Source organism: Petaurus breviceps, unplaced genomic scaffold (assembly GCF_028583685.1).
Source record: "Petaurus breviceps papuanus isolate PSGF00001 unplaced genomic scaffold, PetGlider_PUasm1.0 688, whole genome shotgun sequence".
NCBI lineage: Eukaryota > Metazoa > Chordata > Mammalia > Diprotodontia > Petauridae > Petaurus > Petaurus breviceps.
This window is the reverse complement of record NW_027186457.1, coordinates 12,612,439-12,627,809: the sequence shown is the minus strand read 5'-3', so window position 1 is coordinate 12,627,809 and position 15,371 is coordinate 12,612,439. Positions and strand designations below refer to the sequence as shown.

The following is a 15,371-nucleotide window of genomic DNA, read 5'->3' as shown; positions in this document are numbered from 1 at the left end:
TCTGTTTGATAACATAAATTCAAGAACAACTCTCAATTTGATAAAAAAACTGCTGAGAAAAGTGAAGAGCAGTCTGGCAGAAATTAGGCTTAGACCAACACTTTAAACTGTATTCTACAATACATTACTTGTAGGGGTGACTAGGTGGCACAGTGAGTAGAGTGCTGGCCCTGGAGTAAGGAGGACCTGAGTTCAAATCCGGCCTCAGACACTTCACACACACACACACACACACACACACACACACACACACACACACGACGTGTGACCTTGGGCAAGTTACTTAACCCCAACTGCCCTTCAAAAAGCAAAAAAATATATATATACATTACATGTAAATGAAACTTTAACTATTAAAGAACACACTCCAAAAAAATTAGAAAAGAAGCAGATCATGTGCCTCTCACAGCTATGGGTAAGAGATTTACTCTGTACAGATAACATTATGCATCTAGTATAAAAAGAGAAATAGTTGGATAGGAAAAAATGTTTGTTATCAAATTTCTCCAACAAGGATTTGGTATCTGAGATATATAAGCAATTAATAAATAGATAAGACTAAAAACCTTCCCCCAATAGATACATGGTCAAAGAATATGAACATTTTTTTCAACAAAACCTTTTATCTTTTATTTCTTTTTTTTTTTTGGAGGGGGGAAGGCAGGGCAATTGTGGTTAAGTTACTTGCCCAAGGTCACACAGCTAGTAAGTGTTAAGTGTCTGAAGCTGGATTTGAACTCAGGTCCTCCTGACTCCAGGGCCAGTGCTCTATTCACTGTGCTACCTAGCTGCCCCGAATATGAACAGTTTTAAAAAGAACTTGCAAAATATTGACAACCACATGAAAGAATGCTCCAAATCACTAACAATAAGGGTAAATATGAATCAAAACAATTTTGAGGTTTCACCTCGCACTCTGCAAACTGCCAAAGACAACAAAAAATGGCAACAGTCAATGTTGGAGGGGCACACCATGCTGTTGGTGGAGTTTTGAAATGGTACAACCATTTTGGAAAGTAATTTGGAATTATGTAAATAAGATGTCTAAAATGTATGTTCTTAGCATTTGAATTAGAGAATCTATTACTGGGCTTATTCCTCAAGGAAACCATCCTCAGAAGGTCCCCACATACACCAAATTATTTATAGCAGCATGTTTTGTGATAGCAAAGACCTGGATTACAAAGTCGATGTCCATCACACATGTGGCCATTAATGTAATGGAATATTACTGTGCTGTAAGAAATGATGAGTATGGTAAATTTAGAGAAGCATGGAAAGATCTACATGAACTGATGCAGAGTGAGGTAAACAGAGCCAAAAAAACAAAAAAAAGCTACTATGACAATGTAAATGGAAAAACTTTCCCACCCCCCACATCATAAAGATCAAGCAGGACTCTAAACAAAGAGCTAGTTGAGGACAAGCCCAACCTACCCCCCATTCCCTTCTTGGAAGGGAAAGGTTCATGGGTGCTGCACATTCCATATGTTTTGGGACTTTAAAATTATATAACTCATGGTATAAAGACTGGCTATAGTCCTAAAAATACTTAGGTGTCAGCTAAAAAATAACAACATACAATGGTTTTATAAAAATAATTTGTCGGGTCCTTTGCTGCCCTCCCTCCCATTCAAATACAGATACTGTGTTAATTGTTTCTCATCACTGATCTCTTCAAGTCTGTCATCTTTACAGATTTTGTATGAGTCTGAGTTGGGAGAAAATGCAGCCTATTTTTAGGTCAATACTGTAGTGTTTCAGATTATTTATTCAATATCTGTTGGCTATTTTTTCAATACTTAAACTAAAAAAAGAAGTTTAATTAATGTACCTGAACATCTGGGGATTTTAGCAGCAAACTTCTCAAAGGACCATAGTACTCTGAAGGAAGCACATAGTCTTCTGTATAGCATATGTACAATCTAAGTGACCCCAGGTCATCGGTTTTTGAGGACTTATTTCCATTGTCTCTTGGCTGTAGTAAGTACCTAAAGAGTAAAAAATTAATTCTTTTAAAAAATTAATCTTTAAGGTAGAAAATGTCATTTTCATTAAGTTAATTAGGAGACTTTTTATACTAGTGTTGGTCTCCAATATCTAAATGGAAGTAGAGTTTTTTGGTTTAGGAAAACAAAGGAAAGTCTTTGGTTAGGTACAAAGATCAGGGTCTCAAAGGGCATGATTAGCATTTAGTCAGTCAGTGCCTCCAGAAAAGAGACTGAAAGGCAACATACTTCTAAAATTCAGTGCATAAAAATAAGTAAGGAGAAATTCAGAACCATCTTTATCAACCTAATTTCTAAAAGAATAGACTTTATTTACAAATAGTTAATATAGTACAATTGAAGCAAATAGAATCTGGGAAAAATCTGGATTTATACAAAAGATAAATTAAGAAATTACTTGTTTAAAAATAGAATTTTGCTTAACAAAAGGCTTTAAGGTAAAATAGCCATTCTGAAACCATAAGTCTATATGCAAATTATTTGATTTGTAAATCTATTTAGCTGTTTAGGAACCACCTAATACATAAAGCCAAAGCAAAAAAGAGTGCTATGAACATCTAAAGAATCTAAGAATTACATGGGAATCAGGAGATAGCTTTCTGGCATCAAACATAAAAATTGAGTAGTTATGCCTCCTCACACTTTTTAATCATGTCACCACAGTTTTCAATGTTTTAGAAAAATTGATAAGATGACTTGATTAAAAAGGACAGGTAAAGGCAACAGACAGGCTTTATTTCTCCTCATCTAAAAGTAGGTGCAAAAAGCAGCACAGGACAATAGAAGAAAATGGTGCTAACAGAGTTTTAAGGCCCTCCTTGCTCCTTCCTAGTTTGTATCATCCTCAGGGAGTTGCAAATCTTGGTCTGAAAAATACAGTTTTTAAACTGTTATCAGTGAAATCACTAGGAACAAATACTTCAGCAGCTGAGTCCTCAGTAAATATTGTTGTTCTGGATTGGGAAAATGAAATTTGTGGTGTCCATCCCCACTGCTTTAGCTTCAGGATGATCAGATGCCCTATTAAGGGTCCGAGTAGTGGCTGCTTCATAATTTTTTTTACAGTACTAACAGAGAGTGGAGAGAGGAGAGAAATCACTCCTCAGGTAGTACAGGGGCTCCTGTTGATGAACTGCCCCACTCAAAAAATGATTTAAAAAAATTATTGCTCATCAGAATTAGCTTTGCTGGGCAGATAATCTGGATGAAACTTATTCATGCTAGAAGGGGTCATGCTCAAACATCTGAAAATCTAGACCTGTGATTACATCAATTGAGGGAACGCAAGGGAGGAAGCTCTCTCTATCAGTGCAGACTAGCAGCTGCTCTGAATTTTGGAGTCTCTGAGGTAGACCAAGACACAGTCATGGTCAGAGCCTGTAGATGTCATAAATGGGGCCTGAACTCAGTCTGGAGTCAGTTCTCTCTTACTAAATATATGACCACTGCAAAAAGCTAACTAATGAATCATTTATGGGACCAGTGTGAACTACCAGTAGCCTGAAGAAATTTTTATCATGAATGAAAGGTATTATGAAAAGTAAAGTTATCAAGGGTGGCTAGGTGGTATAGTAAATACAGCACCAGCCCTGGAGTCAAGAGGACCCAAGTTCAGATCCGGCCTCAGACATTTAAAACAAAACTAGCTGTGTGACCTTGGGCAAGTCACGTAACCCCAATTGCCCTACCTTCCCCCCCTCAAAAAAAAAAAAACCAAAGGAAAGTTATCTATCAAGTAAGTTAAATGTGATTAAGTCATGGTCAGAGGTTAGGGAAGAAAGCTGTGGTTATTTCAGATGTAGCTTTTAAGTTAATGCCTCTGTGTTCTATAGCTTGAAATTTTAGTTAGACCAAAACAGGTTACAGGTCTGAAAGCTTGTAAACAAATTGTTTGGAACTAGAACAAGTTTCCTTGCAGTGCTAGATTAGGACCAATAGTCTCTCTCAATCTAGCCCACAAAATTCTATTTAACCTATGATGTACCATAATCATGTCCCATACACATGTCTATAACATATGACATGCCTTTGTAGCAGTGTAAGATAGGCAAAGTCCTTTCTTCATGACAACTCTTTCATATAGGATGCTAGTCCAAGTATTACTGTTATGATTTGATAAATGGGAATTGAGGCTGAGGGTTTCAATCACTTGTTAGGGTCACCCAACTCTTCTCTGGCCTCAGGCAGCATTTTCTACTGCCAAGTTAGCTCTCTTTTCACCCCTTCCCTCCCTTTCTTGCTACATATCACTGCTTTCATAGGAAATGCATCCTAGTCCCAACCTGGGATTCTAGATGTACATTCCTTCCTCTCCACCCCCGTGCTGAAGAATTGAAAAAATTTTCTCCCCACATCTCAACCACTAGTCAGGCAGTTTGAAACAATCACACTCTGCTCCAATGCTTAGTAGAGCAGGCAAGGGGCTCTGTCTAGTAGGGACAGGCAGAGGTGGTGGCGGTGGCGGGACTAATGTCCTGCTGACAGAAATGCCCAGTGGCATTTCTTGGTTCCTACTATCCATATTCTGTTCTTTTACAGGATCCAGAGATTGGACCACCTGGCTACCTCTTGCTTCGGATCAGTTTCCTTCCTCAGTCTGCCTTGAAACAGAATGCACTGTCTCATGTCTCTCCTAAATTTCTATCCCCGAATAAATACAAAGTCCCTTTGAGAGTTTTTTATTGATACTAACACAGGGAGAATAGAAATAAAAATGGCACCATAAGGTTCTGTAGAAGATCTATAAAGGAGCTCAGAAGCCATCAAATGCAACTTCCTCATTTAAAAGACGGAGAACAAGCAACTTCCAAGGTCAAATGGATATGTGAAAATACCTTGTCTCCGTCCTCTGACTCCAAATCTCTCTCCCTCTATGGCACTTATTGTTTCAGTTATTCAGTAGTTTCAGTCATGTCCAACTCTTTGGGACACCATTTGGGGTTTTTTGGACAAAGATCCTAGAGTGGTTTGCCATGTCCTTCTCCTGCTCATTTTACAGATGAGGAAACTGAGGCAAACAGGGTGAAGTGACTTGCCCTAGGTCACACAGCAAGTAAGCATCTGAGGTCATATTTGAACTCAGAAAGATGAGCCTTCCTGACTTTGGACCCAGTGTTCTATGCACCATGGTGCCCCCTGGCTTCCCACTTATTTCATCCTCCCCCTTTCTTTCACTTTAGGCTTCAGGGCACATAGGTGCTAAAGGAGAAATTAAGTACACAAGTGAGGGCATATCTACATTTCAAAGAAGTCTTCTAGACACTGGAAGAGCAAAAGGAAGAATCAGGAGCTCCTGGTGAAGAATGGGAGGGTGAGGATATGGGGCAGACCCACCCAGGGACAAAGAAATCAAGGCAGCTGAAATACAGTAGCCAGGGCAGGCAGAGAAGAAGGTTCTGAAGCTTCTACTGGCAGGAAAGGGAAGGTCCTAGAAATACAAGCCACTCCTCGGAAAGTCTTCTGCCTCTGCACTAAATCAGAAGAAACTATTTAAGGAGTGATTAGTAAGTCACAAGCTGCATCATTATAAGTGAAGACAGTGAGCAGTCCCTGCTCACATACTCAGTTCGGCATAAGCTCTCAGGATGCATCAGGTCTTTACAGTGTAAACTGAAGCAAAAGGGAGAAAAATAAAATACTTTATGATTATTCAAATGTTATAGAAGATGGAAAACTACAGGCTTAGAGTGGTCTCATGAAAATGAATTATTTGTCTATCATTTCCTGCTTCTTAAAGATTATCCATCAATGGAGTTCCATTAATGAGAGGAGGCTTGCTGCCATAATTTAAATCAAAATTGAAAAAGAACAAGAAAATGAACTAAAATAAGACAAAGGACATGTTCTGACACAAAAGAGGCAAAAATTAAACAGGCCCAATACTCAAAGCTTTCTTGAAAGAAGATGAAATCATGTTAAGTTTTATTATAGTTGAAGGATGCTTTTCTTTTGAAAGCATAGTTTTGTCATAATGACTAACATGCTTCTCACAATTCCTTTTTAATCTTAACATGGAACTATCAAGCTGTACTTATCAATCTTGTTCTAACTATCTGTCCTTTATACACACAACCAATATGTACATCCGCACAATTAATCCTACTCTGATGTCTTTCTTTTTCCTACCCCAAAGGGTAAGATTCTACTCAAAAGAACATTTATACTATATATAGGGAATTCTGTAAGATAATAGAAACACAGTTGGAGGGGATCTGAGAGATTCTTGAATTTATACTTCTTATATCGATAAGAAAACTGAGGTACAGTGACATTAAGTGATTTGTTCATGATCAAAGAGGTGTTAGGTGGGATGTGAACTAGTGTCCTCTGACTTCAGATCTAGAACTCTTTCTATCAGGCCATGTTGCCTCCCTAGGGAAAAGCCCTATCAGAATAAGTGTGCTTTTGTGAATACTTCCATCCTTAGTGCTGTTTGGGCATATAAAGTCTTCTGTCTTTATCAGAAGTGGTTTCACATAAGAAGATATGGCTAGTTTGGGTCCTAGGATTCATGGGGAAGCACAGCATTATGGAAAGAGATTCAAATTCTCAGCTCAATTCTATTCGCACATGTAGGGAATGATTTAAGCACTTAATTCATCTTCTAGCATGTGATAAGAATATATTCTGGTCCTAGCTATGCCACTAAATCACAATACTTGTCTGGAACCGAGATCTCAGTTGTTTTTTTTTTTTTTTTTACTTTTTGGAGGGGGGAGGGCAGGGAAATTGGGGTTAAGTGACTTGCCCAAGGTCACACGGCTAGTAAGTGTTAAATGTCTGAGACTGGATTTGAACTCAGGTCCTCCTGACTCCAGGGCTGGTGCTCTATTCACTGCACAACCTAGCTGCCCCCTGACATCTCATTCTTAAAATAAGAAGATGACTGAGTCTAGATTTCTCTTTTGAAATGTGGTTTTTACATTGCCTTCATCTCTCAATACATCCCTATCCTTCTCCTCACCCATAGCCACCCCTTTTCACAAAGAACAAAAAGAGAGCCGAGATCTAGCTCAGTGACATTAACTGACACAACCACCATGTTGTGCACCCTTTGTAGTGCTCCATGTCCATAGGCCTGGGGCACAGACTCCTAAGGGCCCTTCTAGCTTTAAAATTCTACTGCATATCTGCAGAGCTAATGATTAAAGAAGGAAGAACTCATAGCAAACAAAAGAGGAGGCAATCGATACTAGAAGCACTAGCTTATTATTTGAGAACTAAGATAAAAATTCTCACTGAAGGAACAGTGAGAAACAATGTTCCAACAGCTGATTCTACCTAGCAACTTTTATAGAAAAATAGATATAGGTACCTTCCAAATATGAGAATGAAATTTCTGAAAATAATTATACTTCATACTTTGAGGGTAGGAATAGAGCATCTGAAATCATGTGAAAAGGCAAGGAAATACATCACTGGGGAAAAATGTTTTAGTATTTAACATTTGCAAATCAGAATTCCTGGGTTGTCATGCTATTAAATTAACCTCCACAAGGGGATGCTGTGGGCCTGAAAATGGAAAAAGCACGCTAAACAATCAGTACTTTTATATTGGATTGAATAACTTGCAACAGGAAGTTCTGTTCATTCACATATCTGTATTTCTATCAATTAGCAAACGCTCAGATTTCACCTACTCTATCAATACTTTTAGCATGAATATTTCTGGGGGATTAGTTATTTTTTAAGGTTTGCTTCTGCATTTCTTATCACATGGGCTCATGAGAGTGTGTACTCCTTTCTGAGCCTTGGAAGGACTACAGGGCAAACTTCTAAGCCTGGTCATTAAAAAGGTGTGGAAGTCTCGCCTGGGGTGATCGTTTTGCTCCCTAACTGTCTGGAAAAGTTAGGGGCTATCACTAGGCAGAATTACAATCACTGCCAGACAGCCTTCACTTCTTAGAATTCACTGGTAAGAACAGGCAGTCCCTACAGCCAGCCAGCTAGCTCAGGGGGTAGAGGACTGGGCCTAAAGTAAAGAACAGCTGAGTCCAAATCCAATGTTAGATGTGTACTGGCTGCGTGACCATATCACCTCTGTTGGCTGCAGTTTTATCAAATGTAAACTAGAGGCAATAATAGCACCTACCTCTTACAACTGTGCAGATCAAATGAGATAATATTTGTGAAGTGCCTGGTACATTGCAGGCATTTAATAAAGATCTGCTTCCTTCCTTCCTTTCTTCAGCAAGTGGAGCCTTTTGGATATGAGATGGCTGAAGGAAGTAGGGTCACTATTCCTCAGAATAAATGTGTAACTAAAGTGAGAAATACCTTAACTTTTGAATCCTATTAATTACATTTCTGTTTACTGAAAGATAACCTGCACAGATAATACTTCACAATATCATTATGGGAACCAGTGGTTCCCTTTTTCTTGCCAAGCAAGACTCATCTGGGATTTGGGGCCCTCAACAATCTGGTACTAAACCACTTTCCTCCATGTCCTCTCACCAAGCCAAACCACTTGTCAGCCCCCAGACACTCCATACTTCACCGTCTCCTACCTTGGTTCACCAAAGTCCCTATGTATGGAATGTCCTCCCACTCCCCTGGCGGAACTCCTGTCCATCCTCTAATGCCCAAGATCTCCCATGAAGCCTTCCTAGATGCTTCCCTAAGGGCCAATAACCCCCTTCCCTGACTGATGGACTTTTCTATGCTACAGGTATTTGTATAAGGGCTGAATTGCCCTGTGAATGGTAAATTCCATAAGAAAAGAGACTGTGTCCTATCTAGAGAGCTTGCTTAGAAAACACAATGCTCTGTACACAGTAGAAACTTAATAAACATTTGCTGAATTTGTTTTGTGAAAGGGGCCTGGGAAAACGTGTGAAGTAGGTAGGTGAGGCACCTCTGACTCCTTTAAGTCCAGCATTAGCAGCATGATGAAACATCTCTAGAATTAACTTCGGGAAACTGAACAAATTGAGTACCCAACAGCTGTCTTTCCAGTCAGATTTCACATCCCTCCCCTTCATGCAGGATATGCTCCAGACACACAAGCCCTGGGGGCTGTTTTCCTAAGAAATCGCTTGCTTGCTTCAGCGCTCAGCTCAGCTCGGCTGCACCCTCCTGCAGGCAAGCTTCTTGGACTCCCCTGGTTGTTACTGGTCTTTCTCTCCTCAGATTATCTTGTCTTTACATCCCTAGTACACATTTTTATTTGTGTCTGTGTCTCCAACCTCTAGCACAATGCCTTAAACACAGAAGCTTAACCAATATCAGGTGAGTGGCAAAGAAATGTAAGGCAAAGTCTTTCATTTTCTTTTTTTAATAATGTAAAAGAAGATTTTTTTAAATGTCAAAGGATCCAAATCATCTAAACAGAAAAAAATGGAGAGTGAAAAACCTAAGCAAAGCATTACTTAAAATCTACAAGAAATAAACTCTGAATGTATTAAAAAATGTATAAAAATCTACAAGAAATAAACTCATGTATGTGGATGTAGACAGCATTACCTGGGGAAGCACATAAATGAAAGATTACAAAGTGTGGAAAGTGTTGACAGTTCATAAAAACATGGTCACTGTCAGACTGAGGATATAAAGGAACTATAAACAGGAAGTCGACAACAAACTTCTTAATTCTTACTGAAGCTACAATAACTTCCTATCCTGACCACATCATGGGCTCCAATAAATCATTCTAACTGAATTCAAATAGGGAAATATAAAGAGAAAACAAGGGCTTTTTTGAAGAAAACTTCTGTAAACAACAGTTTTTTGAACAAAAGGGTTGACGTGACTTAATGACAGACCACTGAGTTACCCAGACTGTCCCAAACTGCTAGCATGTTTGTTCTTACCAGGCTTGGTGAGAGGAATCATTTCTTAACACCTTCACAGGAACTTTGATCTCTCCCAGAAAATTATCGGCCAAGTTTCCATTGTTCCATAAATCAACCCTGAAAATTGAAAACCAATTTGTTTATTTTTTTCAAATTTAAGAAGAAACATGCCACAAAATAGCTTCAAACTATTGTAGCATTAATTTTACATGCTCAAAGTAGGAGATGTTAGCACTGTCATATATAGATAGCTATCTAGAAAACAGAAAAAAAAATACGCTGTAGTGGCTTTTATTTAGAAACAAAGAAAGCAATAATTTAATTTGTCAAAATTTAAAGCATAAATAAAGTAGCTGTCATTTAAATTTGTGCTAGTTTTACCTGTAGAAATCAGGACTACAGTGATTTTGTTGGATTTGAGAAAAGAAACACGAATAAAAATACTGTAATTTTTCTCAAGTAGCTGCAATCAATATTTAAATACAGTAAATTCAGTAGCACACATTATCTGTATATTTTAATTACATGATTAATACCTTTAAAATGAACACACCATTAACACCACACTTATATTATACATGCATTTACAAAAAATTATTCTCCTACCAAGCAATAGCTAAAATATTTAAGACCTAAGAAAGATAAGCGACTCCAAACACATGCACCTGGTTTAGTTATCTTACTGTACATCTTACCTCACTGACATTTCTGTTAGACAGCAGATATGTTAAGAGGAATAAGACAATTAATTCTTGAATGTGGTATTACTGTTTTTCTAAATAATCTTTGTATCTATAATGTTATGATTAAAAAACAAAAAAGTAATAAAATTCGAACAAAAATAAAAATGTTCTAGAAGGCAATTTCGAGAGACATATGTAAAATAAAATATACCTTGAGTATTGCATTGTGAAAAAAAACTTCAAAATAAAAAATTAAAATCTAAATAAGAAACTGTTAGAAGGAAAAAAACCCCTTTTAAATTAAAAGCTTTTGAATAGACTTGTTATTTCAGTGGTGTAGGAGACTCCTGGTATGGAGATTGCTTCTATGATGGAGCACACCAACTCCTCAGTCCCTCCCTTATAGTGTTCAGGAGCTGCCTGGGGGAACTGAGAGGCTGTGACTTGGCCTTGGTCACACACAGTAGGGTCGTGATGCCAAGTACTCCCTGGTTACTCTACCACATTTCCTCTCTTTCTTATAAACTAAGATGCAAGATGAGCTGTTTTCAATAATCTGATAATTTTTAGTAAAAATGGAAGCAACTTAGTTTCAATGAAAATAAACATATTAACATTCTATGTGTTCAAAGAGCTATGAATAAAAGTCAGTAAGTATAGCAAATTCTTATTTTTAATGGAAAGGATTTCCCTACATGTATTTCTACATACCCTTACTACATTGCCTAAATACATAGTATTTTCCACAGTTTTCATAAGATAAAGTTGGCAATCATTTTGCTTTAGGTTTCTGAAATTATTTTGAAGATAGACTTAAAACTCACCTTAGTTACTCAATCTCTTGTATATTAAGATTTTACAATTTCACTAGTAATGAGAATTTTTTTCTTCAAATGTATGAAAATAGTAATTCTCTTATGACATCAAGAAACATACCTGATTTCCAGCTTTTCAATGTCTTCCTCCTCTACCTGAAACTGGGATTTTTTGGTGTAGCTACTAGACCTGGTTACCTGTAAAATAAAATTCTTCAAAAAATATTCTTTACAAACTTTTAAGATTTCCTTTCCCACATCCTTTCTTGAAAAAGATATTTTTAAATGATGTATAAAATTTTATGTACAAATATGTAGACACATGTAGAAAATTTTATCAGTCTCATTCTTTGTTCAAAGGCGGAAACTAAAAAACAACAATGAAAGAGATATAAGCAAGAGGGAGATCGGGCTTATGGTCCTAAAATAAATGGGAAACATTCTGTATTTGATCCATTTCTCTCTATAAAAAGTCATCCCTATCTTGATTTCACCCATTCCTACTTCTCCACTTATTATTTCTATGTGCATAATCCTCATCCGTGTCTTATAAAAAAAAAAAAGGACTGAAATAAACAAAAATCTCTAATGCATTAGCACTTCAATTTCCCATGTCATTCCCAAATCCAGGTCCAAATTTATAACTGTTTTTTGGATATTTTCACTTAGATATCATGCCAGCAATAAACTAACAATCATTTAATAAGGGACTATTTTTCATGTAAGTCACTATGTGAAAAGCACAAATACAAAAGTGAGACAGTTTGTACCCTCAAGGAGCTTACATTTTACCAAGGGAAATACTCAAGAATGGAAGGGCTTCCAAGGAAGGGAGTTCTGGTCCAGTCAGATGCGGAGCAGCGGGTTGTCTTGCTCTTTCTATGACATTATTGACTTGATTATGTTCCCAAAATAAAAGCAAGAGGGGAAAGATAAGGTAGGGGATATAGAAATGCTGTGACAGGGCAAGTGGCAAGATGAGATGTAAAGCATGGTCTGGAGCATTCAATCTCAAAACAAATTTTATTCAACAAGTATTTATTCAGCATCTACTATGAAGGCAGAGGAGGAGTTATGCTAACAGCTCAGACCTTCACTATCCTTAAACGTGCTGGCAATAGAGTGCAGGAGGTAACTGATATATACAGATAATGATAATACCAAGAATGAAATTAGTATTGCAGAAAAGGTATAGAATGTTAAAAGGGTTCAGTGCAGGGAAGGAATATACTTTTTTTCTTTTTGGTGAGTGAAGTGAAGAAAAGGAATCAGAAGAAGTTTCATGAAGTTTTGGAAAAGCATCTTGACCTCGAAGGACAGGATTTAAAGAGGTGGTGATTAAGGTAGGAGAAGACACTCTGGAGCAAGTAGAGTCTGAGGAAAGGCATGTTCAGGCAGGAGTAGGTGGTCTAATTGACAGGGAAGCACGTATACAGGAATGGAAAACAAGTTAATGTAGAGAACTGCAAGTCAGGAGACCCAAAGTCCAAATTTGCTATTAACTAGTTAGGTAACAAGAGGTAGGCTGTTTAACATCTCTAGTCTGAATCTTTTCATGTGTAAAATGAGAGAGCTTACCTAGATGATTTAGTACCACTCTCTAAAAATCTGTAATTACTGTGAACAGTGAAAAAAACTCTAAGAAAGGTAGAATGAATCACCTAGTTCGAATTTAGATTTAATCTAATATACCCTAAGAAGCAATTAATGCAGATGACACAAAGGTGAAAATGACAGCTAAAGCACTAGATGATAGGATACAAAAAGATAGACACAAATTGAATTCTGTAAGATGAAGTTTAATTCATCTTGCGTCCTCCATTCAGGCTCAAAAGACCAACTTTACAGATACTAGACCGGGAAGGCATAGTTAGACAACAATTTACATGGAAAAGATCTGAGGGCCTGAGTGGACTGCAAGTCAATGATCCAACAGTGTGACATGGCAGACAAAAAGTCATCGTGACCTTAGGCAGAAGCAGTAAAGCATAATACAGAATGTCTGAAACAAAGGAGGTCTTCCTTTCAATTATCCACTGCTCTAGTTAGACAAGATGGGGATGACTGTATTCATATTCATTTCTGAGGACAACATTTTCAGAAGGACATCAATAAGACAGAGGATCCAAAGGGTGAACAGGACAGTGTGAACAGGACAGTGAAGGCCCCAAATCATATGAGGATAAGCTGAGAGAACTAAGGATGTTTAGCCTTGACACAAGGAGGGTGGGATGTTCTCTGGAAGGGGGCTTCAATTTCTTTTGTTTGGCTCCAGAGGGGAGAATCTGGAATAATGGGAAGAAGCTGCAATGGAGCACATTTAGGCTTGATGTAAGAGGAAATTCCTAAAAATATAGTAATTAAAAAATGGATTGGATTGCTTGGGAACTGACAGCTCTCTGCTCACTGCAGGTCTTCCAGAGGATGCTGGATGACCACTTGGTAAAGATGTCTAAAGAGGATTACTCTTCAGGTACAGGTTGGACAAGTTTAGAGGCTGCATGAATCTGGATGGGAAAATCACTGCATATTTATTACACTAACCTCTAAGTGAAATTTTGCATCATCTTCAATTAAGTAAGAAACTATTCTAAGAAACGGGCCCCAGGTTCCACCTGCCTGCCCAAGGGGATCATTACACAAATAAAAGCTCAGAATGCCCAGGTTGGAGAGTATCTGCTCTCCTCTAAACATGAGATCCTGTCACTTGAACATGCATTAGAGCCCACAGCCTCTGACTCCTAGGCCTGTACTTCCTACTTCAACAAACTTTTTCCATTCAATTAAAAACTTCTGCTCTGTCTCTACTACATGCCAGGCACTATGCTAGATGGTGGGACTATAAAGGTTGCAAGAGACCCATGAATACTAAAGAAGTTTATTATTTCAACTATAAAAGGGCCTTTTGGGGCCATTTTGTCTAATCCCTCAACTTTGCAGACAGAGAAAATGAGTCCCAGAAAGTCACCTGTCCAAGTGTGACCAGTTCAAGGTAACATGGCTAATTAGTGATACCTCGGATTAGAACTCAGGTCTCCTAACTCCCACTAGGATGCTGCTTCTACGCTATCATAACATACGCTGATGTTCATTTAATGAGGAAGAGGAAAAAGCTTCCCTCAAGGATAAGCTCAAGTGCCATGTCCTACACAGATCTTGTCCTGGCTCCTCCATGTGCTAGACCTACCAAACTATTTCTCACACATCCTGTATTTATTTATTTATTGTGTACACAATGTTTCCCCTCTGCCCCAATAGAATGTAAGCTCCCTGAAAGCAGAGACTTTAATTTCTGTCTTTGACATTCCAGTCCCTATGCACAGTGCTTGGCACAGAGTAGGTAGGTAATAAACGGCTGTTGAAAAAATTTGCCCTTACTAATTTTCATCATATTTAAATTCAGTCCAGGGCTGCTGTTTGTCAGGATCTTTTTGAAATTTGCATCTGTAATTGAGAAGAGTGTAAGCTATCCTTCCTAACTTTCTGTCATCTGCAGATCTGGTAAGCAATTATAAAGATGTCAAACAGCATTCCTCGTGCACACCCCCAGAAACCGCCTTCCAAATTAATATGGAACAATTACTGAATATTCTTTGTAACTATTTAGCAAATTCTGAAACCACCAAGCTGTATTATTGTCCAACCCATATTTTTCTACCTTTCCCAAAGAATGGCAAAGAATGCTTTTAGATTGCCGCATTCTTCAACTCCTCTAAATGCTCCAGCCTTCTCCCTGTTCATTATATCCAATTAGTCCAGTATAGATTATATCTTGTTGGTATGTCATCTCCCCCATTACACTTGTGAACTCTTTGAGAGCAAGGACTATTTTTTGTCCAATGGATAGCACAGTGTCTGACACAGAGTAGACACTTCATACATGTTTGCTGAATGAATTTTAATCCTGGACATGAGAGAAACAGATTAATATTAAAAACAAACAACTGAGTACAGTGATACATAAAAAGTTACCTACCTCAAAATAAAAGATTTCATTAAACTGTGGATTGCTTGTTTTCTTCTTTACTTTTGTCTTCTTCTGGTCATTCCTGTTCCAATGTGGTAAAGTTT

General features: G+C 37.9%; 1 protein-coding gene across 4 annotated transcripts in view; it reads right to left on the bottom strand.

The window, feature by feature from the left end:
* RASA2 (RAS p21 protein activator 2) overlaps window positions 1–15,371 on the bottom strand; it is a 143,915-nt gene that overhangs the window by 40,433 nt on the left and 88,111 nt on the right. For all 4 annotated transcript variants that reach the window (XM_069104648.1, XM_069104649.1, XM_069104650.1 and 1 more), the window contains exons 7-10: window positions 15,277–15,349; window positions 11,422–11,498; window positions 9,821–9,919; window positions 1,835–1,991 (exon numbers count right to left, since the gene is read on the bottom strand). In XM_069104648.1, coding sequence (XP_068960749.1) covers window positions 1,835–1,991; window positions 9,821–9,919; window positions 11,422–11,498; window positions 15,277–15,349 — 406 coding nt within the window. The remainder of the gene's footprint in view (window positions 1–1,834; window positions 1,992–9,820; window positions 9,920–11,421; window positions 11,499–15,276; window positions 15,350–15,371) is intronic.